The sequence below is a fragment of the Puma concolor genome, chromosome A1 (assembly GCF_028749965.1).
Source record: "Puma concolor isolate L17-30 chromosome A1, mPumCon1.1.hap2, whole genome shotgun sequence".
NCBI lineage: Eukaryota > Metazoa > Chordata > Mammalia > Carnivora > Felidae > Puma > Puma concolor.
Genome location: NC_141667.1, coordinates 126078336 through 126100435, shown reverse-complemented (window position 1 = coordinate 126100435; position 22100 = coordinate 126078336). Strand labels below are relative to the sequence as shown.

Sequence of the window (22100 nt, the reverse complement as noted above, 5' to 3'; positions counted from 1 at the left end):
CATTCTTTGGCACTGTCAGTATAGAGCTCCTCAAGGGTATGATTTTCTCACCTGGTTAGATATTGCTATTTATTTTAATATTCGGTTGTTTTCTTTGTTTGTCTTTACCAGATGGGAACAGATAGCCAAAACCAGATTCTTTTGGAACATGCTGCACTGAGGGAAACAGTTAATGCTTTGATCAGTGACCAGAAGCTACAAGAGATATTCAGTCGAGGTAAGAACAAGCAGTCTTCTGTCCTTGAATCCTGAATCAGGTGTGTGGTCAGTGTTGAAGTGATAGAATGGGAAGGACACCATGCAACTCTAAACATTTGTGTTTCTTCTTGTGGGTGAGTCCATCAGAGTATTTCCAGTTAGCAAGATCTCTAGAATAGATGGGAAAAATAGAATCTCACTCAGACCACAGTTACCTCTTTAAATTACATTTCATAATATCCAGTTTTGTTGTGAGTTTTGTTTTGTTTTGTTTTGTTTTCCATTTCCTAAATAGTTACCAAGGACAAATCTTGTACTAAACACAGTGTTAAGGAACTAGAGCTAGAAAACCTCTGCCCTTATTGAGCTCAGTGTCTGTGAGGTTCCTAAGGACTAAAAAGACCAGTAACATAAATAACAACCTAGAGTGCAAGGTACATGTTCATAAAAGAAGATATCCACAGACTCGTTCACATTAACAACATGTTATTTTTTTAAGAATTAAAAGAATCATTAGCTGTTTCCAGTTCAGATACAGATTTTGCCCAAGAGTCTACATAAAGAATATTTATCCTTCCCTTCGTGTTGCACATCTCCTCCTCTTTTTTTCTGAGCCTCTTGAAAATCATGATTTTCAGTGAAACAGGGTCCTTGGTTCTCTTTGTCAAACTGTATCTGAATGGGTAAAAGTAGGAAAACTGGCTTATTTGGAGAAGGAGAGTATCAGCATAAAGTGATGTTTAATGGTCAAGGAAAGATATGAAGGAGGAAAGAATGTGAGAAAAACTTGATAGAAGAAAACTGGACAGAATGAGAAGTGAATATGTACGTGGATACATAGAGAAACATTGAGGAAGCTTCATTATAGTTGTGAGAGATAATAATAATTTAAAATAAGTGATGACTTAACTATATAGTCTCAAATGTGTGAGATAATGCAGAGGAGAGAAACTGTCCTTCTTGGAGGGCAAATGAAATTGCAGGGTAACATTACCTGCTGATAAAGTAATGTCTTTAAAACTTTGTTTTCCTAGGAAGGCAGGTGCTATGTTTGTTCAGACTATTACTAGTGCAGAGTCTGGAGACCTCATAAATGGAACTCTCCACCTATTGCTATTGAAAGTCAGCAGAGTACAGATGGTTATCTAACATTCCTATGGTCACATGACAAAATAGTATGTTCAACTTACTGACCTCCCTTTTTTGTTGTTTTTAATTTTTTATTTATTTTGAGAGCAAGAAAGAACGCGCCAGCCAAGGAGGGGCAGAGAGGGAGAGGGAGAGAGAGAGAGAGAGGGAGAGAGAGAGAGAGAGAGAGAGAGAATCCCAAGCAGGCTCCGCAATGTTAGCGCAGAGCTGGACTTGGGACTCGATCCCACGAACTGTGAGATCATGACCTGAACTGAAATGAAAAGTTGGACACTCAACCAACTGGGCCACGCAGGCGCCCCACTGACCTCCCATTTTTTTTATATGTGTATATCAGATGAGATACGTCTGATAAATTTTCTTACTACCTGTAGTTTTTGTTTGTAAGTTTTGTCTTCCTTCTATTCCTTCTAGAATTGGAAGATTCAGATAGGGTGAAATCAGATTTGGAATGCTACAGAATCTCCACATAGAATTTACAAAGATCATGAGGAAAAATTATTTTGTTTTTAAGTGGCTTAATAACCATTTTATTCAGCTCTATACAAGAGAAGTGAAAGTGCTAAATATTTACACCAAAGTTTTCTTTCTGCTTTTAGAAAGAACCATGAATTATAACTTTGCCAAACATTTTCAGTACTGACTGATCTCTCCTGTAGGTCCCTACAGTGTTCAAGGTCACAGGGTCAAAGTATACCAGCCAGAGGGGGAAGAAAGTTGGCTCTGTGGTGTTGTAAGCCATCAAGACTCCATCACCCGTCTTATGGAAGTGTCTGTAACTGAGGTGAGGTTTGGGGTTATTTCCTTTACGATTCATCCATCCTCTTACAGAGGGTGGTGTAGAGAAAGGGAGCATTTAGCTATATGTAAGAAGACTTAGGTTCTGTCTCCAGCTCTTTCACTTAATGACTGTATGATCTTGAGAAAGGCTATTCAATTTCTTAACCTCTTTGTTCTCATTTGTAAATTAAGAGATAATTAGGTAATCCCCCAGCCCCACCTCAGCACTGTTTTGGGAACTGGGATAGTAGATCTGAACGTGCTTTGCACTCTGTAAAACAGTGTAAAAATGTGAAGTAGAATTATCATTATTTTATCATATCCATAAAGGTTAGTAGTTTAAAATCTAGTCAGTTAGCATTTGCTTTGTAATGCTTATGCCACTCCCCTTTGGACGGTGAACGTATCTAGAGCGACCTGGAGAATTGTCTCAGAAAAACAATAGATGAATGGGTTTTTTTAACTTATTTTTGAGAGAGAGAGAGAAAGAGAGCGCGAGGGAGGGGCAGAGAGCGAGAGGGAGACATAGAATCTGAAGCAGGTTCTAGGCTCTGAGCTGTCAGCACAGCCCGACGTGGGGCTTGAACTCTTGAACTGCAAGATCATGACCTGAGCTGAGGGTGGATGGGCTTGACTGACTGAGCCACCCAGGCACCCCTAGATGAGTGTTTTGAGGCAAACATAAATGTATTTATCTTTGAATTGGTTTCAGAGTTGTTCTTAACCACATATAATGTAAGCATAAATGATTTTACTTAATTTTTTACTGAGTTTTCAAAAAAATTACTAATTAATCTTCATTTTAAAATTTCAAAAATACACGTATATAAAGTATATATTGGAAGCCACCCCTTCCCTCAGGGAAATATCACTCCCCTCAGTGGTAACCACCATTAACAGTTTGGTATGTATTTTTTATATTCTTCCAAATATCTTCTGTGTGTATGTGTAATATTTGTATGTTATCTATTTATGTGATATATATACATGAACCATACTTTATTAACAAATGGAATTATACCATACATATATAGTTCTTTACCTTTTTTACATAACTGTAAATTATCAATATCTTTCTTGTAAATATACATAGAAATTTGCCTTATCTACTGAATGGGTATGTCATAACTAATTTAATCTAAAATTGGTGGACATTTACATAATTGCCATTATTTTTAGTAATACAAATAATGCTGCAGTGAATATCCTTGAATAGGTATCATTGTATACTGCCACACATTGTTTATTGGAATAAGTTTTTACATACATAATTTCTAGATCATAGGATATGCACATTAAATCTGACAGTGTCTGTCAACTTGGCTGCTCCCTAATACTTTTATTCTTTATTAGTAAAGTGATTCCTTTAATGACTTGATTCTGTAGGTTTTTACTTTCTGATATGTACAGAATAGGAAGATTTTAGAGATGTAGAATTTGAAATTAACGTCTCTAAAAGAGACACTTGGTCATTGAGCTCAATTCTTTCATTCATGTAACAAATATTTGAGTGCTTACTGTATTCTAGACCTTGTTTTGGATGTTGTTATTCTGGCAGTGAATGAGATTGCAGGGATTCCTGGTTTCATGGAGCTTTCATTCTATTGGGGGAGTAGAAATAGATAATTACATGGATTAAAAAAATACATAATTATGTCTTTGGACAGGGCTTAAATCTTTTTCCTCCCCTTTTTCATATTTTCTGCTATCCTTCTCCTACTCTAGAGTGGTGAGATCAAGTCCGTAGATCCCAGACTGATCCATGTGATGCTGATGGATAATTCAACTACTCAGAGCGAGGTACAGTAATCAACTGAGTCTCTGAGACTCATGAGCTTTCTTTATCTTATTATGCAGATTCCTCATGTGTGTGTTATCCATGGATGCCCTTTGGGTCTCCATTCTGGCCACTGTACATTTCTTGCTCTCACCACAGTCTTATCTACTTAAGGAAAATACAGTCTCAAGCAGGAGTTGTAATCTAAGAAAATCCTTTTAATCATGACTGTGTTGCCTAGCCTTTTTAAAATCCATGGCGTAACTATTTCTTTTTACAGTCATTCAGGACAGATATATTTGAAAGATACACTAGACAGTTAAAGCTGTAATAAGCAGTAGTAATATTTATAACCCATCGAGTAATAAGAAATGGAGAAGATGCATCCTCTTTTTCTTTTCATTAGGTGGTAGTGAGCTCCAAGAAGTCTGAAATTTTGTACTACAAGAAAACTCAAATCAAACAGGTGCCTAGTTCAGTGCTCAGCACACAGTGGATTACTCCATAATTACTGTGAACCAGGCCAGCTCTTGGTTCATTCAGAATTATCATAACCCAAATAAAGATACATAATAAATCAGTACCTAAATCAATCAGGAATCCTGTTTGAATTTCCTTCAGTAAGACATTGAGTATGACAGCCATCTATCCACATATTCCTGACAGTCTCTTAGCATCTCTGTAATATTGCTGTCTTGGCCACTCCTGCTAAGTAAGTATACATTTCTTCACATTTATCCAGTCATTCTTGACTTGATATAACAAGATCAAATTAGGAAAAGAAGAATCAGGGTTGAATTCAATAGCTTTTCACTACATGTTATATTGCCACAAGTAGGATATGCCTTTTGACTATAAACATGACTGAAAACACTTTTTACTTTGAGGGTGTGTTGGGCCCCTTTCTTATTCCCTTGCTTATTTCATTCATTCATTAACTACTACTTACATGCCAGCCACTATTCAGCTGGTCAGATATAGCTGGAGAGTACTAGTCTCAGTGTCTTTTGCCATCTACTCACATGTGAGGAGCTCACTGTAAGTAGGACATACATATAATTTCAGGGAAGTTGCTGTGAGCCAAGATCAGCAACTTGGCTGGATGTGTTGGATAGAAGATCTGTGGTTTCCACAGCAGACTACCAGCAGTATGGGGGGAACAGGAGTAAATCTTGGGTTTGGTTAAGAGCAGTAGAAGGAAATTAAGGAGAAAAGATGCAAATGAAGGCAGCAAAAAAGAGAGAGAATACAAAAGCTAGAACTGGCAAGATGAAATATAAAATTTGAAAAAGTTACAGTTATAACTATAGTAATGGTTACAATAAAAATATAGATCTGCTCAAAGATTCTATAAATATTCAAGAGCATTAAGAGCAGTTTAATGAAGTTGGTAAATATTAATGGCTAAATAACTACATATCACTAGCTTATTACCAGCCCAACACATGTTATTTGAGTAAAACTCTCTGAAAGTTAACTGAATAAAGCTAAAAAAAAAAAAAAAAAAAAAAATTGCTTCATGGTGGGATACCAATCTAAGAATGTTCTAGACATAAGTTCTTGCTGCACAAAGATTGTTTGAGAGAATGGTACTGTGTTCCTAGCCCCTTTCCCCATGCTCTTGTCGGGGGAGGAGTTTATTCAGAGATAGGAATCATGTCTCCTAATCTATCTTTTAAGGTTGTTAGGCCTCTCAAATAAGACATAAGTAAGATTTCATAAAATGGGCTGAAATTATTGGAAAAGCTGCGGGATTTGGCTGTATGGTCTGTGGTAGCCTCCCTTTTTTGCTTTCCTGTGTCTAATACTTTGAAACAAGTTCTGGAAATTGTTTGAGTATTTATAGTGTCCACAAGAGCAATCCACACTTGTCTTTGTTGGGCTCACTTTTCCTTTGGTCATAGACTCACCACTGTTAGTCGTCTTATTGCTAAGTTGTCCCCAGTTTTTTAGTGACTGCTGGATAGAGGAGATTTTTATATTTCAATACTTGAAATGCGATTGTCAGGCAAACAAGGAGAAAAATATGAAAGAAAGCAGATTTTTTTTTCATCAAGGGGCAATTGAGTTCCCAGCCTAGCAATAGCAGTCTTGTTTTATAAAAGAAATTCCACAAATTTTTAAAGCCCTCAAAAAAGTCCATTTGAGGAAGCATTTTATTTAAGGGGAGGGTTTGCCAAGTGAGTGAACTTGTAGTAACTCTTATCTTGAATATGTGTGTAAAATGAGTCACAGGAAGATTGGAGCTTTCTGACTAAGGGGATGTCTTAGAGCTGGCATTGGAATGTAGCAATCTGCCTGCTTTCATTGTCTGCTTCTAGAGATGGGAAAGAGCTAATGGTTTATGGTTTTCACAGGATGGAAGGTTCCTTGTAATAAATCTCTTTTGAATTTTGTTTTGTAGGGGGGTACGTTAAAAGCAGTAAAATCTTCCAAAGGAAAGAAGAAGAGAGAGAGCATAGAGGGGAAAGATGGCCGGAGGAGGAAAAGTGCTTCGGACTCTGGGTGTGACCCTGCATCAAAGAAATTAAAAGGAGACAGGGGTGAAGTAGACAGTAATGGGAGCGATGGAGGTGAGGCGAGCCGAGGGCCCTGGAAAGGAGGGAATGCCAGTGGAGAGCCAGGGCTGGATCAGAGAGCCAAGCAGCCACCGACTACATTTGTCCCCCAGATTAACCGCAACATTCGCTTTGCCACTTACACCAAAGAAAACGGCAGGACTCTGGTGGTACAGGATGAGCCTGTAGGTGGGGACACACCTGTACCTTTCACGCCATATTCTACAGCCACAGGTCAGACACCTTTGGCGACAGAGGTGGGTGGAGCCGAAAACAAAGAGGCAGGAAAAACACTGGAACAAGTTGGCCAGGGCATGGTGGCTTCAGCAGCTGTGGTCACTACCGCCAGCTCCACCCCAACCACGGTGAGGATCTCAGACACTGGCCTTGCAGCAGGGACTGGGCCGGAAAAACAGAAAGGCAGCCGGTTACAGGCCCCAGGAGAGGTGAGTTGTTTGAGGGGCAGATTTGCAAGATTTGGGTTCATTCTTTTACCCTACTTTATTGTTAACACATTAAGAAGCATCTAAAATGCCACAGGAAAGGAAGTATTTCTGACATGTGCTTAAATTGTGCTCTGAACAGTCCTTTACTGCTCATTGGGCAAATGTGTATATTTTCATAACTTTATCAGCTATTAAAAGTCACCCGAACAATTGCACTAATCAAAAACTGATGATAAAACCCAATTTAATGAGATATTAAAGTAGATCTGATGGGGAATCTTTTTAATTCAATTATCTATTTAGTTCACACAGTGGTTGAGCCTCTACCAGGCCTATGAGAGACAAGGTTAATGAATTACAGTGTTGGTAACAGTGAACACTATAATTAAGGCTATGTGAGAGCGACTATTACCATCCTCTGTTTTTAGTTCATCATTTTCTATGATATTTTCCTTTGAGGCTGGGCTTCTTTCCATGATTTGATATAGCTATAAAAGCGTTTTGGTTTTTTTTCTTTTCTTTTCTGACTTAATCTTTTTAAGCCTTACTGGAAAATTTGATGGAATTAATCACAGTAGGATCCAACTTCCTATGTTTTTTATCTGATTTGCATGTATTGTTGCTGAAATGGAACTTCTGTTAAATAAAAGTTAACATTGGGGCACCTGGGTAGCTCATTCGGTTAAACGTCCCACTATTAATTTCAGCTCAGGTCTTGATCTCAGGGTTGTGAGTTCAGGCCCCACATTGGGCTTCACACTGGGCATGAAACCTACTTAAAAACAGATAGATAGATGGATGGATGGATGGATGGATGGATGGATAGATAGATAGATAAACTTCTAAAAAAATACAAGTTAAATTTGAAACAATATCAAAATCATTTCTCACAGTCTTGACTCTTGTACACCACAGAATGATTTATGATGCTAGTCATTTTCTTTCAAACTGGCTGTTTCTCAAGCTGGAATATGAAATACAAAAAGTACTAAATGATTTTTTTAATTATGTATAAGAAACTACTGTGTGCTAAGTACTGTATATTATAGAGAAGGAATTGAAATCCCTATTTGAAGGAGCTCACATCTTAAGATGGAATCATTATAGGCATAACAATGCCAGATAAAACATGGCATATACATTTCATCTGAGTTCGTCCCCTCCTAGCAAATGTGATTTGTGAATCCCTAGTGTGCAAGGATGGGCAGGGAGGTGAAATGTCCAGGCAGAAGAGAAGGTTTGTAAATGCAGATTTCATACTGGTAAATGGTTTGTCCTTTGTTAGTTGACCAGCATTCCCAAGAGAAGTAGGTAAGGATCTTAAGTGAATTTCTACCGTGTATAAGTCATTATATTGCTCAAACTAATTAAAATCCACTCCATGCCAAAGGCTGTGTAGATGTAAAGGGGGTTACAAAGTAGACCAAATTTTATATGCTGGGAGATCCACTGAATGCTATTATTCTTGGGGTAGCAAAGCTGATTAGAAGAAATGTGGATTCAAAGGGCATTTCTTTTCCAAATAGATTGGAGAAGTTTCTGTGACTGTATCAGTGATTTTGGTAATGTGTCAGCCTAGGTATTCTCCTGGGATATGATTTAGAAGTACAGAAAAGGATGTTTCATTATGGTATCACATCTAAATTAGGGACATAGCCCCCAGGAAATTTCTTGCCCTAAAAATTAAGTTGAAATCAATTTGTCATCACTTTCTTATAAGAAGAGGATTTAGAATTTAATCATGTGAAGGAAAATGAAAGACCATCCAAATTATTTTGCATTCATGTGTATATTTATTTTCAAAGGGTAACTTTAGTAGTGAAACCTAAGCTACCCATGCTGGATCCTTGGAGTCATGCAGGTGTCAGGCTTCTGGCCAAATTCTGCTTAATGAAACAACAGACAATTCTTAGGGCTGTGTCTTTCTTGTCTCTTCTTTTTAGTTGGGAAGGGGTTTAAGTCAGTAGTAGTTGATTAGTGGGAAGGAAAAGAAAAAGTATAATGGGGTTACTGGCTGGCTCAGTTGGTAGTAGAACATGTGACTCTTGATCTCCGGTTCGTGAGTTTGACTAAGTAGAGTTTACCTTAAAGAAAATAAATAAATAAATAATAAACAACTTTAAGTTTTTAACTCTAAAATGCCCTGAAGCAGCCTCTGTAGCAAATGTCAACTGGAGACAAGCCATAGGTGGCATGCCTGGTTCTCATGCCTCTGTGCCATCCTGAAGGAAAGTCCTAATGTAGGCTCTTCTTGCATATTTAATGAGTACCTTAAGTAAATTAACACCTTTTTTTGAACAATAGCCCTTTCATTTATCTGGAATAATTTTTTTTTAATGTGGAAAAGTAATAACCATTAGATTTACCATTTTAACCATTTAAAGTGTTCCAATACTGTAGTATTTAGTACATCCACAATGTTACACAAGAATCACCACTTTCTAGTGGTGATTTTCATCGCCCCAGAAGGAAACTCCATATCCGTTAAGCACTCCTAGAATAATTTTTATTTGCCATGTTTTAAAATGAATGTTTAATGGTATCCTACTACTACTACCTGAAGGTTGATTTTAAATGTTCAAACCCACCTGTGGGTGAATGTTTCCCTCTTTGTATAATATATATGAAAGTGATCCTCCCCTTCTTTATGCACACACCTTTTATTTACATGCAGAAGTTAACATTAACAAGGTGAAAAAAAGGAAAATTTTTTTTTCATTCTCCAATGTGTTAGGCTGAATGCTTTTGTTTGGTGGGTGTATCAGTATCTACACTTTTCTTGTTTGGAGGCTTGTTAGATCCTAATGATAACAGAAGGGTTCAGTAATGAGTGCTTTGTAATTCAACATCTTTTTTTTTTAACATCTTTTATTTTGAGAGAGAGGGAGTGAGCACGAATGTGGAAGGGGCAGAGAGAGAGAAGGAGACACAGAATCTGAAGCAGGCTCCAGACTCCCGAGCTGTCAGCACAGTCTAACGTGGGGCTCGAACCCACGGACCGTGAGATCCTGACCTGAGCTGAAGTCGGGCACTTAACCGACTGAGTCACCCAGATGCCCTGATAATTTAACACCTTTAGGTCTAACTTTAATTGAAGTAGATACTCAACTTTTAGATTGATTTGGACGCATAAATAAATGGCCAAATTCTAAAAGGGTCCATCTTGGGGAGTTTCAGACTAAGAAAGAGAATATTTTTCCTTGTTATGGGGCAGAAGTCACTTTTGTAAAATGGGCAGTTAGTTTAAATAAATCGAAACTTTGACAGTAGCTAAGATCATTGAGGGAGATTAATATAACAGGGTCACTAGGTACATTTCAGAGTAAAAGCTAGTATCTGTCTGTTCAGGAATCCTTTTCTCCAATTCCTGGTAGAATCTTCCATTTCCAAGTAGAAACTGAGAATCCTACACAGCCTCCTAGTACTGTGACAGCCAGTTGGCTAACAGTCAAGGGAGTGGCAGGGTGAGTGACATCCTGCTGTCTATAGCTCACCTTGTTAAAGATGCCCTCTGTGTGGTCTGTGGCAGGTGTCATCTCTAACACTGGTAAAAATCTAGTTATAAGAGCAGTTTTCATGGAATTGTAGGGGAGAAAAGTTGATTTGACCCACAAGAAATGTTGGCCTAGGCCCAGGAAAGAGGTGGTAAGGTTGTCAAGAGAAACTAGAATTACTAATTCAGGCTATCTTCTTTTCAGAATTCAAGAAGTACTGTTCTGGCCTCTTCTGGATTTGGAGCATCTCTCCCAAGTTCATCACAACCTTTGACTTTTGGAAGTGGAAGGAGCCAGTCCAATGGGGTTCTAGCCACAGAGAATAAACCTTTGGGTTTCTCTTTTGGCTGTAGCTCTGCACCAGAGTCTCAGAAAGACTCTGATCTCTCCAAAAACTTGTTTTTTCAATGCATGTCCCAAACTTTACCCACCAGTAACTACTTCACTACCGTTTCAGAGAGTTTGGCTGATGATTCCTCCAGTCGAGACTCATTCAAACAAAGCCTTGAGAGCCTGTGTAAAGGCAGATCGGCTCTTGGAGCAGACACTAAATCAGGCTCTAAAGCTGGCAGCTCTGTGGACCGGAAGGTGCCTGCAGAGTCCATGCCCACCCTCACGCCAGCCTTCCCACGGAGCCTCCTAAACGCCCGCACCCCAGAGAGTCATGAAAATCTATTTTTACAACCCCCTAAACTATCCCGAGAAGAGCCCTCTAACCCTTTCCTAGCATTTGTGGAGAAAGTTGAACATAGCCCTTTCAGCAGCTTTGCATCTCAGGCGTCAGGTAGCTCTTCCTCTGCTACCACTGTCACCTCTAAGGCAGCACCCAGCTGGCCCGAGGCTCACTCTTCTACAGATTCGGCATCTTTAGCAAAGAAGAAAACCCTCTTCATCACAACTGACTCCTCCAAACTGGTGTCTGGTGTTCTGGGCTCAACTCTTACCACCGGGGGTCCGAGCCTCTCTGCCATGGGGAATGGCCGCTCCAGTTCACCCACCAGCAGCCTCACCCAACCCATTGAGATGCCTACTCTCTCCTCCAGCCCCACAGAGGAGAGGCCAACTGTGGGGCCTGGGCAACAGGACAATCCCCTCCTCAAAACCTTTAGTAACGTCTTTGGCAGGCACTCAGGCAGCTTTCTGTCCTCCCCAGCAGATTTTTCACAGGAGAACAAAGCTCCTTTTGAAGCTGTGAAAAGGTTCTCACTGGATGAGCGAAGCTTGGCTTGCAGACAGGACTCGGACTCCAGTACCAACAGTGACCTATCAGATTTGAGCGACTCTGAGGAGCAGCTGCAGGCCAAGACTGGCCTGAAGGGGATTCCAGAGCACCTGATGGGGAAGCTGGGCCCCAATGGGGAGCGCAGTGCTGAGCTATTACTGGGCAAAGGCAAAGGGAAGCAGGCCCCGAAGGGCCGGCCACGGACCGCCCCCCTGAAAGGTGATCTTGCTGGGCTTATTCATGGGCTTGGCTCTGGCACTGGCTTCGAATGCCTGTTGTGGTCTTGGGCAGCAGAAGCCCTTTCTTTGATGGAAAGTTCTGTAATCACATAGAATAACATGGCCAAAAGGGCCTATTAGAGGCCCCTCATCAGACCTGTTGGTTCAGGGCAGGATTGCATCTAAACCCCAACACTGTAAGAGGGATATCTACCTGTATAATGAGGACAGAGAAAGGGAAGACCCCTGATACTCCTTTCAGTCAAGAGTTCTTTCCCGGTGTTTTTCTCATCCCTTTCTACTTCTCTTTGGCCCATCCTCTTTAATTTACTTTAGAGGAATTACTGAGTACTGGACTCTGTTCTCACATAGCAGCCTTTCATAGACTTAATTAGGCAAAAAGAATCACCCCTCAAATTTACTTCTCTCTGTTACATATATCAGGTTTTAACACCTCTTCCAAAAGCCATTAACTCCTATGCTGTGAGCTTCTAGCCCAGAAATGTGTAAAGGCAAGCGTCCATTACTATTGTCATTAGGAATTGGTACCATGGGGGCCCAACAGTCTGTGATTAGTAGAACAGTCGTATCCTGAGAGTCTAGAGGCAAGTGGCTACCTTCTGCCTTCTTGGGTTTTCCTCACCCATACCAGAGTTGTTTCCTTGTAATGGGGCAATGCCCACAAATTCTCCATGGTCCTTAGCTTCCTTTTGAAGCCTCTTGGCTCCCTCCCTTTCTGTCACGGCTGGACATGATGCACACAAGCCCAGCCATGGCAAGGAGCAATGACCCAGGTCAGGACAAGAATTCATCCCCAAGAGGATTATGTTATTGGGTCTCATTAATACCAATCATGACCAACTGTTTCTCCTTCCCTTGCCACAGTTGGCCAGTCAGTGCTAAAAGATGTGAGCAAGGTGAAGAAGCTGAAGCAGTCTGGAGAGCCCTTCCTGCAGGATGGGTCATGCATCAATGTGGCTCCTCACCTGCACAAGTGTCGGGAATGCCGCCTGGAGCGGTATCGGAAGTTTAAAGAACAGGAGCAAGATGATTCCACTGTGGCCTGCCGCTTCTTTCACTTCCGGAGGTACCCAAACCTGCCTGTCTCCTTCCCACTTTCCATTAGTGATATACAACTCCCACTCTCTGAATCTGTAAGCATATGTCCAGTCTATTCCTTGTTTTCCTTAACCTGTTTGCTCTTGAGTCTTTGCTGAGGCTCTATCCATAGTAGCCATTCAGTTTGGATTGTGAAGTGACTTGTGGCTTTGTCCTTAGGGAACTGAACAGCTCAGCCGCTGGCCCCTGAACTACGTTGAGTCATTCCTAATTTGGATTCCATTTGAAACCAGTGGTAGAAGCAGAGCATGCTATTTTGTATTATGGATGTGTCTGACCCTTTATTCCTCTACAATGCTAGAGTAACTTGAGTCTCAGGGAGAAGGGCAAGTAAGATGAGGAGATACTGTGAAGTGTCTTTGGAATAGATATAACTGATGAAAATCCTGGGAGTATCCCCTGCTTTTACCAAACAGCAGATAGTCACTTTTTTCTGCTTGATAAACTTAGAAGAAGAATTTCTTCTAAACAATCTTCCAAGAAATCTTAATTTTTAAGATACAGAAATCCAAATGATTTATCCACATAGTGTAGCTTCACTTATTCTGCAAATGTTTACTGAGCACATACTCTGTGCCAGCCATCGTTGTAGGCTTTGAGGATTAAACACTGTATAAAACCATAAAAATCTAGCCCTTCAGAGGTTTGCTGAGGAGGCAGACAATAAATAAGGAAAAGAGATTAAATGTATGGCATGTTAGCTGTTAATAACTGAGAAAAATAAGGACAGGAAAGAGGATTGAACTGTGGGGAGGTTAGAAAGCCTACAGTTTAGTGGGGGGTTTTTGTTTTTGTTTTTTTGAGAGAGAGCATGTGCATGTGAGCGAGGGAGAGGCAGAGGGAGTGGGGCACAGAGGATCCAAAGCAGGCCATGTGCTGATAGCAGTGAGCCCAATGCGGGGCTCGAACTCACGAACCACAACATCCCGACCTGAGCCAAAGTCAGACACTCCACTCACCGAACCACCCAGGCGCCCCTAGAGAGGCTATAGTTTAAATAGGATGACTTGAGAAGATAAGTAAGACTTGAGTAAAGACATGAAGGAGGTGAGGGAGTGGACCACACATGTCTCTGAGAGACAAGTTTTCCGGGTAGAGGGCACAAGGGCAACTGTCCTGAGGATGGAATATTCCTGGTGTGTTTGTGGACCTAGGGCGGCTAAAATACAGAATGGGGGCAGGGGAATTGAGGTCACAAAATTAATGATGAGTCCATATTTTAAAGGACTAATCTAAGGGCCTTGGCTTTTGTGCTGGATAAGAAGTCATTGGAGGTTTTGAGTTGATGAGTGACGCTGAGGAATGTTTTAAAGGATCACTGTGACTACCTTACTGAGGATAGATTATATTGAAGCAAAGGCAGGAGCACAGAGAAATTAGGAGGCTGTTGGAATTATCCAGGTGAGAATGACAGTAGCTTAGTGATGGAAGTGATGAGTCCAGTTGGATTGAGGATATATTTTGAAGGTAGAACTCACAGGATTTTCTGATTGATCAGATGTGGAGCATGAAAGAAGAAATGGATTCTACAGCTTTTGACCTGAAAACTGGAAAAATGGGACTGCAATTTACTGATGAGGAGATTCCTTAGGGAAAAGCGGGTTTGGGGAAGAAAATGGGAACTTTTAATTTGGGCATGTAAAATTTGAGATGCCTATTAGATTTCTAGATTGAGGGGCACCTGGGTGGCTCTGTCGGTTGAATGTCCAACTTTTGATTTTGGCTCAGGTCATGAAATCAGGGTTTGTGGGTTAGGGCCCCACATCAGGCTCCATGCTGACAGGGCAGAGCCTGCTTGGGATTCTCTCTCTTTCCCTCTCTCTCTGCCCCTCCTCTGAATTAACTAACTAACACTCTCTCTCTCTCTCTCTCTCTCTCTCTCTCTCAAAAATAAATGAATAAACTTAAAAAAAAAAAGATTTCTAGATGGAGATGTTGAAAGGGCAGCTGGAAACTCAACTCTAGAGTTGAGGGGAAAAGTCCAGGCAGATAAAAATTTCGATGTCATCAGGTATTTAAGCCTAATTGAGATTACTGAAGGAGTCCAAATGTAGACAAAGAAGAAAAGCATTCCTAGGACCGAGTCCTGGAGTTCTCCCACATTGACAGATGGGAAAGATGAGGAGGAGCTAGTAAAGGCAGCTAAGAAAGAACAGCCAGTAAGGTATCCTGGAAGGCAAGTGAAGAAAGTATTTCCAGGAAGGAATAATGAACTCTGGCAAATACTGGGGATTGGGTCAAGTCAGATGAGAACGGAAAGTGACTGTTGGATTTAATGAGGGGTAATGACCTTGTCAAAAAACGATTTTGGTATGTTGGTGAGGGAAAGCCTGATTGGAGTGGAGTAAGAAAATGAAAGGGAAGAGGAGCTGGTAACCATCAGTATAGACAACTCGGTCAAGAAACATTGCTCTTACAAGCAGATAAATGGAGGGGGGTGTGGGATCGAGAGGATTTTTGAGATAGAAAATTCTTAGAGAATTTTTGAGATAGTTCAAATACAAGAATGATTCAGTAGAGAGGAAGATAGATGATGTAGAAGAAACAATATGTGGAGGGCTGCCTACGTGAGAGGATGTAGAGGATGTAGAGCATAGGTGGAGAGAATGGTCTTCGCTGGGATCCTAGTTCATTCCTAGCAGCAGCACGTCAGATGGAACATGGGCCCATTTGCAGGAAGGCATGGTAGTATGGTGTTGGGAATTTGGGGGACATCTCTTCTGACTCCTTGTATTTTCTCCATGGAATACATAACAAGGTCCTCATGAGAGAATTATATTGGAGGTTAGAAAAGAAAAGAGAAGCTACGAAACATGCATCTAGGAGAGGGCGTGCACCAGGAAACTGTTGTAACTGGAAGGCAACATGAAGGCTCAGCTGACATAGTTAGACGTGAATTTCAAATGAGACAATGAGCATGGCTGTTTTCCTCTGGTCACATTCAGTGGTGTGGGTGCACACCACTCTGGTGGATAGAGAAACTGAAAGATGTTTCTTGACACAGCTTTTTAAAGAACCCAGACATATTAAGTGTTAATAATAAGCCTTTCTACTATTGCAGAGAATGTATACTGTGTTGGTCAAATAGGGTGAAAATTCGTTTTTATTTTTATTTTTTTGTTTTGTTTTTATTTTTTGAAAATTAGTTTTTAAACAAAATTTGGGGGCACCTGGCTGGCTCAGGTCATGATATCATGGTTGGTGAGTTCAAGCGCCACATCGGGCTCTGTGCTGACAGCTCGGAGCCTGGAACCTGCTTCAGATTCTGTATCTCCCTCCGTCTCTGCTCCTCCCCTGCTACATTCTGTCTCTCTCTCTGTCTCAAAAATAAATAAACATTAAAAAAAAATAGATAAATAAAATTTGGAGGGGTGCCTGTGTGGCTCAGCCAGTTAAGCATCTGACTCTTGATGTTGGCTCAGGTCATGATCTCACAGCTCATGAGATCAAGCCTCACATCAGGCTCTGTGCTCACGGCGTGGAGCCTCCTTGGGATTCTTTTTTCTCCCTATCTCTGCCCGTATCTATCCCTCTAACATTCTTTCTTTCTCAGAATAAATGAATAAACTTAAAAAAAATTTTTTTTCCTTTTTTTTTTTTTAATTTTTTTTTTTTTTTTTTTTACGTTTATTTATTTTTGAGACAGAGAGAGACAGGGCATGAACGGGGGAGGGTCAGAGAGAGAGAGGGAGACACAGAATCTGAAACAGGCTCCAGGCTCTGAGCGGTCAGCACAGAGCCCGACAGAGGGCTTGAACTCATGAACCGCAAGATCATGACCTGAGCCGATGTCGGACGCTTAACCGATTGAGCCACCCAGGTGCCCCTTTTTTTTTTCCTTTTTAAATATGTCTACACCCAATGTGGGGATGGAACTCATAAACCCAAGATCAAGAGTCACATGCTTTTCTGACTGAGCTAGCCAGGTGCCCCACTAGGGTGAAAATTCTTAATGCACTCTAATGCCTTTTAAGGCTCATTTAATTTTTGTAGATCCTAGGCTTTTAGGTGTGTTTTAGTTTGCATGGCTGCTATTTACCATGTATTTGATTATCTGCCTTCCTATCTCAGGTTGATCTTCACTCGAAAGGGAGTACTCCGTGTGGAGGGGTTTCTGAGTCCCCAGCAAAGTGACCCTGATGCCATGAACCTGTGGATTCCCTCTTCCTCCCTTGCAGAAGGAATAGACCTAGAAACCTCAAAATACATCCTGGCCAACGTTGGGGACCAGTTCTGCCAGCTCGTGATGTCAGAGAAAGAGGCCATGATGATGGTGGAGCCACATCGTAAGACACCCACTTCCTTGTCTTCCAGGCACTTCTATTTGGGAACTTGTATTTTCTGTTACGTCACAGGAGTAGAAGGAGTGACAAATGGCATTCTCTGTGGACAAATTAAGACTGATAAGACTTCTCTTTGTAGCAAACTAAGGAGCTGAGGCTCTAACTATATCCAGCAGACATTATTCCTTCCTTGATCCCTGTCTGGGTTTGGGTCACTCTAAATACTTTGAGTTTGCTTTGAACCTATTTGTATTAGTAAGTGATATTATGTGGTTTGTGAGTAGATGAAGTGCTAGTGGGTACGATGTTTCATACCTAGAACCCACTGTTATTCAGACATTGATGATGTTTCCATATCTGTGAGATACTGTACCCTATTTCTACACCAAGAAAAATTCTCCCAAGACATTTATACCTACATTTCAAGTGAAGAATCCTCTTATTTCAGACTCCCCCACATTGACATTTTTACAGTATCTTTAAGTAACAACACGTGGCATTTATATCGTTGACACTTGTTTAGAAATATTAACAATTCCATCTATTTTGTTTCTCTTACATTTATAGAAACACTAACTTCTTGCATCTTTGAGTTTGATTGCTGGACAAAACAGTTTGAGGAGCAGTCAGTGGATCTGTAGTCTTTTACTGTTATTCAGGATGATCAATGCCAACAATATCCCTCTTCCTCTTTCCACCAGAGAAAGTGGCATGGAAGCGAGCAGTGCGTGGTGTGCGGGAGATGTGTGATGTATGTGAAACAACTCTCTTCAACATCCACTGGGTTTGTCGCAAATGTGGATTTGGGGTCTGCCTTGACTGTTACAGGCTCAGAAAAAGCCGTCCGCGCAGTGGTGAGCAAATATTGTCCTGTTCAATTCTAAAGGTAACCTGTCATTGGAGGTATGGGACTTGAAGCAAGAATGGGTTTGTGCCCCCATTTTAGCTGCTTAGCTTCACTCATTTTTGTTGCATTATGAGGCGTTGTGGTTGCCAATATTCCAGCCTAACTGGGAAGGCTAAAACAATCCAAGGAGAGTTATTCTTCATCTTCCCTTGTGTGTGTGTTTTTTTTTTAACAGCATCTTTATAGAGATATAATTCACATGCCATAAAATTCACCCTTTTAAAGTGTACAATTCAAAAGTTTCTAGTATATTCTCAAGGTTGTGCAACCATTTCCACTATCAAATTTCACTTTTGTCATTCCAAAAAAAAATGTAACCTGTAGCACTAACTCCCTATTTTTCTCCCTCTCCTCAACCCTTGGTAACCATTAATCTTCTTACTGTCTCATCTCTCCCTGTTCTGTACATGTCATATAAATGGAATCATACGATATTTGGCCTCCTGGGACTTGACTTCTTTCACTTTAGCATACTGTTTTAAAGCTTCATCCATGTGATAGCACGTATCATTAACTCATTCTTTTGTGTTGCCAAATAATATTCCATTGTATGGGTATATTATATTTTGTCTATCCATTCATTAGTCAGTGGACATGTAGGTTGTGTCTGTTTTGAGCTATTATGAAAAGTACCACTATGAACATTTGTGTACAGGTTTTTGTGTGAACATAGGTTTTCATTTCTTTTGAGTATATACCTAATGGGTTTTATGTGTTATATGGCAGTCCTATGTTTTTAATTCTTTCAGAAACTGCCAAGTTGTATTCCTTAGTAGCTACATCATTTTATAATCCCACTAGCAATGCACAAGGCTTCCAGTTTTTCCACGTCTTTGCCAATGCTTATTATTGTCTGCCTTTTAGGTTATAGCCATCACAGTGGCTATGAAGTAGTCCCTGTTTCATTGTGTGATTCTGATTTGCATTTCCCTGATGACTAATGGTGTTGACCGTCTTTTCATGTGCTTGTTGGCTGTATTCATCTTTGGAAAAAGGCTATTCAAATCTTGTGCTTCCTTTTTTCCTTGCTTTATCTTACTACTTGGCCCTTAACCTCATTCTTCCCTCTTCAGAGATATTGTGTAACCCTTGGAACATGGTGGTTTAGAGGTATGCAACTGGGATTTGAATCCTACTTCCACATCTTTTACACCACCTGTGGTATCTTAGGCTATTTTCTTAATCCCTCAGAGCTTCAGTTTCCTTATCTATAAAACAAAGATAATATGAGTATTTCTCTCACAGCATTGTTGTGAGGATTAAATGAGATCATGTACTTGAAATGGTTAGCACAGGGCCTGACATCTACTAGGTACTATGTGTTATGTAGCTATTAGATCTTCCACTTCTGCCCACGAAAGATTAACTTCTACAGGAATTGCCCTCCTGCCATAAACAATAAGAAAACCAGACTAAATATATGAAATCATGGATTTAAACATTGGACAGCAGGCAGCATGAGTCTGTCTCTTAAGAGAAGGGAAGAAACAAGGCACATCCTACAATTGCTCCCGTTTACTGCCCGCAGGCAGTTTCCAGGCTATAGTAGAGGGAAAAGCAACTACAACGGTTTGACAGTCTCACTGAACTGAAAAAGAGATAAGAGTCTGAGAAGAGTGAGGCAGAGTGCTGAAGACGTTAGAACTGCAGAGAGATCACCTCAGTTTTTGGCTCTGTAGTGATCTGCACACACATGAGGTGAAACTCCTTAAGGCCCAAAAAGGAACTTTCAGAAAGCAATTGATTGAATAATTTCCAGAACTTACTATTTGTATTGCCACGAGCCAGACTGGAAAGACTCTGGATAAGAGTGCACAAGGGTCACGTTTTAGCAGTGGGACTAATGTAGTCCCAGAATAATGGCTGCTGTGCAGATGCCATAACAAAGTGTAAAGCAAGCCTTGGAGGGATCAAACTGATCTGCAGGTTACTTAACTATGCACCAGACTAAAATCAAACATTCTTTAAAGGATTACAACAAAATCCAGTACTCTGAAACATTAAAGTCACAAAGCTCTGCATTCAATCAGGAAAAATCAGGGTATGAGTAATAATCAGCTAAATGGCTGGCTCATTTGGTAGAGCCAAGGTCTTGAGTTTGAGCCCCCCAATGAGGATAAAGTTTACTTAAAAAAAAAAAAAAAAAGCATAATCAGGTGTGAGTCTCTTAAGTAAATGGTGCTGAGAAAACTAGACAGCTACATGCAAAGGAATGAAACTGGACTACCCTCTTACCCCATACACAAAAATAAACTCAAAATGGATTAAAGAATTAAATGTGAGACCCAAAACCATAAAACACCTGTAAGAAAGCACAGGCAGTAATCTCTTGGGCACTGGCCATAGCAACATTTTTCTGGATATGTCTCCTCAGGCAAGGAAAACAAAAGAAAAATAAATGAAAGCTTTTGCACAGCGAAGGAAACCACCAACAAAACAAAAAGGCAACCTTCTGAATGGGAAAAGATATTTGATATTTGCAAATGATATATCCAATAAAGAGTTAATATCCAAACTAGAATACTTACACAACTCAACACCAAAAAAAAAAAAAAAAAAAAAAAAAAAACTGCCCGATTAAAAAGTGGGCAGAGGACCTGCATAGACATTTTTTCAAAGAAGACCTACAGATGGCCAAAAGATACATGAAGGCACGCTGCACATCACTCTCATCAGGTAAATGCACATAAAAACTACAATGAGATACCACCTCACACCTGTCAGAATGGCTAGTATCAAAAAGACAAGAAATGACAAGTGTTGGGGAGGGTGTGGAAATAAAAGGAATGGTTGTGCATTGTTGGTGGCAATGTAAATCTGTGTAGCCACTGTGGAAACAGTGTGGAAGTCTCTCAAAAAATAAAATACAGAAATGCAATCCAGTAATTCCACTACTGGGTAATTACTCAAAGAAGATGGAAACACTAATTCAAAAAGATATATGCACCCCTATGTTTACTGCACTGTTATATACAACAGGCAAGATACAGAAGTAGCCTAAGTGTGTATATACATGTATACACCTACATATACATTATGGAATATTACTTGGCCATAAAAAACTATGACATCTTGCCGCTTGCAGCAACAGAGATGGACCTACAGGGTATTACACTAAGTGAAATAAAGATACCATATTTTTCACTTACATGTGGAATCTAAAAAACAAAACGGGGGTGCCTCTCTGCCTCAGTCACTAGAGCATGCATGTCTTGATCCTGGGAACATGAGTTCACGCTCCACGTTGGGCATAGAAACCACTTTAAAAAAATAGGGGTGCCTGGGTGGCTCAGTCGGTTAAGCATCCAGCTTTTGCTCAGGTCATGATCTCATGGTTTGTGAGTTCAAGCCCCACATTGGGCTCTCTGCTGTCAGTGCAGAGCCCGCTTCACTTCCTCTGTCTCCCTCTCTCTCTGCTCCTCCCCTACTCTTGCTTTCTCTCTCAAAAATGAAACTTTAAAAAAAATAAAAATTAATTTAAAAAAAACAAGACAAACTCATAAATGCAGAAAACAAACTAGTGATTGCCAGAAGGGAGGCAATGGGGGTGGGGTGAGTGAAATACGTATCAGGGATTAAGCAGTACAAACTTCCAATGATAAATAAGTCAAAAGGATGGAAAGTATGGCACAGAGAATATAGTCAATAATATTGTAGTGACATTGTATGGTGACATATGGCAACTACATTTATTATAGTGAGCATTGCATAATGTATAGAATTGTCAAATCACTGTGTTGTACACCGGAACTACTTTAGTATGTTAACTGTACATGTCAACTATACTTTAGTGATAAAGTTTTGTTAAATAAAAGAATAATCAAGTATGCAAAAAAGAATGTGACCAATAATCTGGGGGAAAGAAACATTCAATAGAAACACATCCAGAAATGACAGTGATGATAGAATTACTGTAAAAAGGCCTTAAAGCAGCAATTATAAATCATAT

At 40.2% G+C, this 22100-nt stretch overlaps 1 protein-coding gene across 2 annotated transcripts in view; it reads left to right on the top strand.

Moving 5' to 3' along the window:
- The window catches only part of KDM3B (lysine demethylase 3B), a 70781-nt gene that overhangs the window by 23190 nt on the left and 25491 nt on the right, over positions 1 to 22100 (top strand). Inside the window, exons 4-11 of one of the 2 annotated variants that reach the window (XM_086702963.1) lie at positions 112 to 217; positions 2007 to 2131; positions 3853 to 3927; positions 6309 to 6908; positions 10607 to 11843; positions 12728 to 12929; positions 17033 to 17247; positions 17946 to 18098. In XM_086702963.1, the coding sequence (XP_086559089.1) occupies positions 112 to 217; positions 2007 to 2131; positions 3853 to 3927; positions 6309 to 6908; positions 10607 to 11843; positions 12728 to 12929; positions 17033 to 17247; positions 17946 to 18098 (2713 nt within the window). The remainder of the gene's footprint in view (positions 1 to 111; positions 218 to 2006; positions 2132 to 3852; positions 3928 to 6308; positions 6909 to 10606; positions 11844 to 12727; positions 12930 to 17032; positions 17248 to 17945; positions 18099 to 22100) is intronic. The other variant, XM_086702967.1, reaches the window with a different exon arrangement.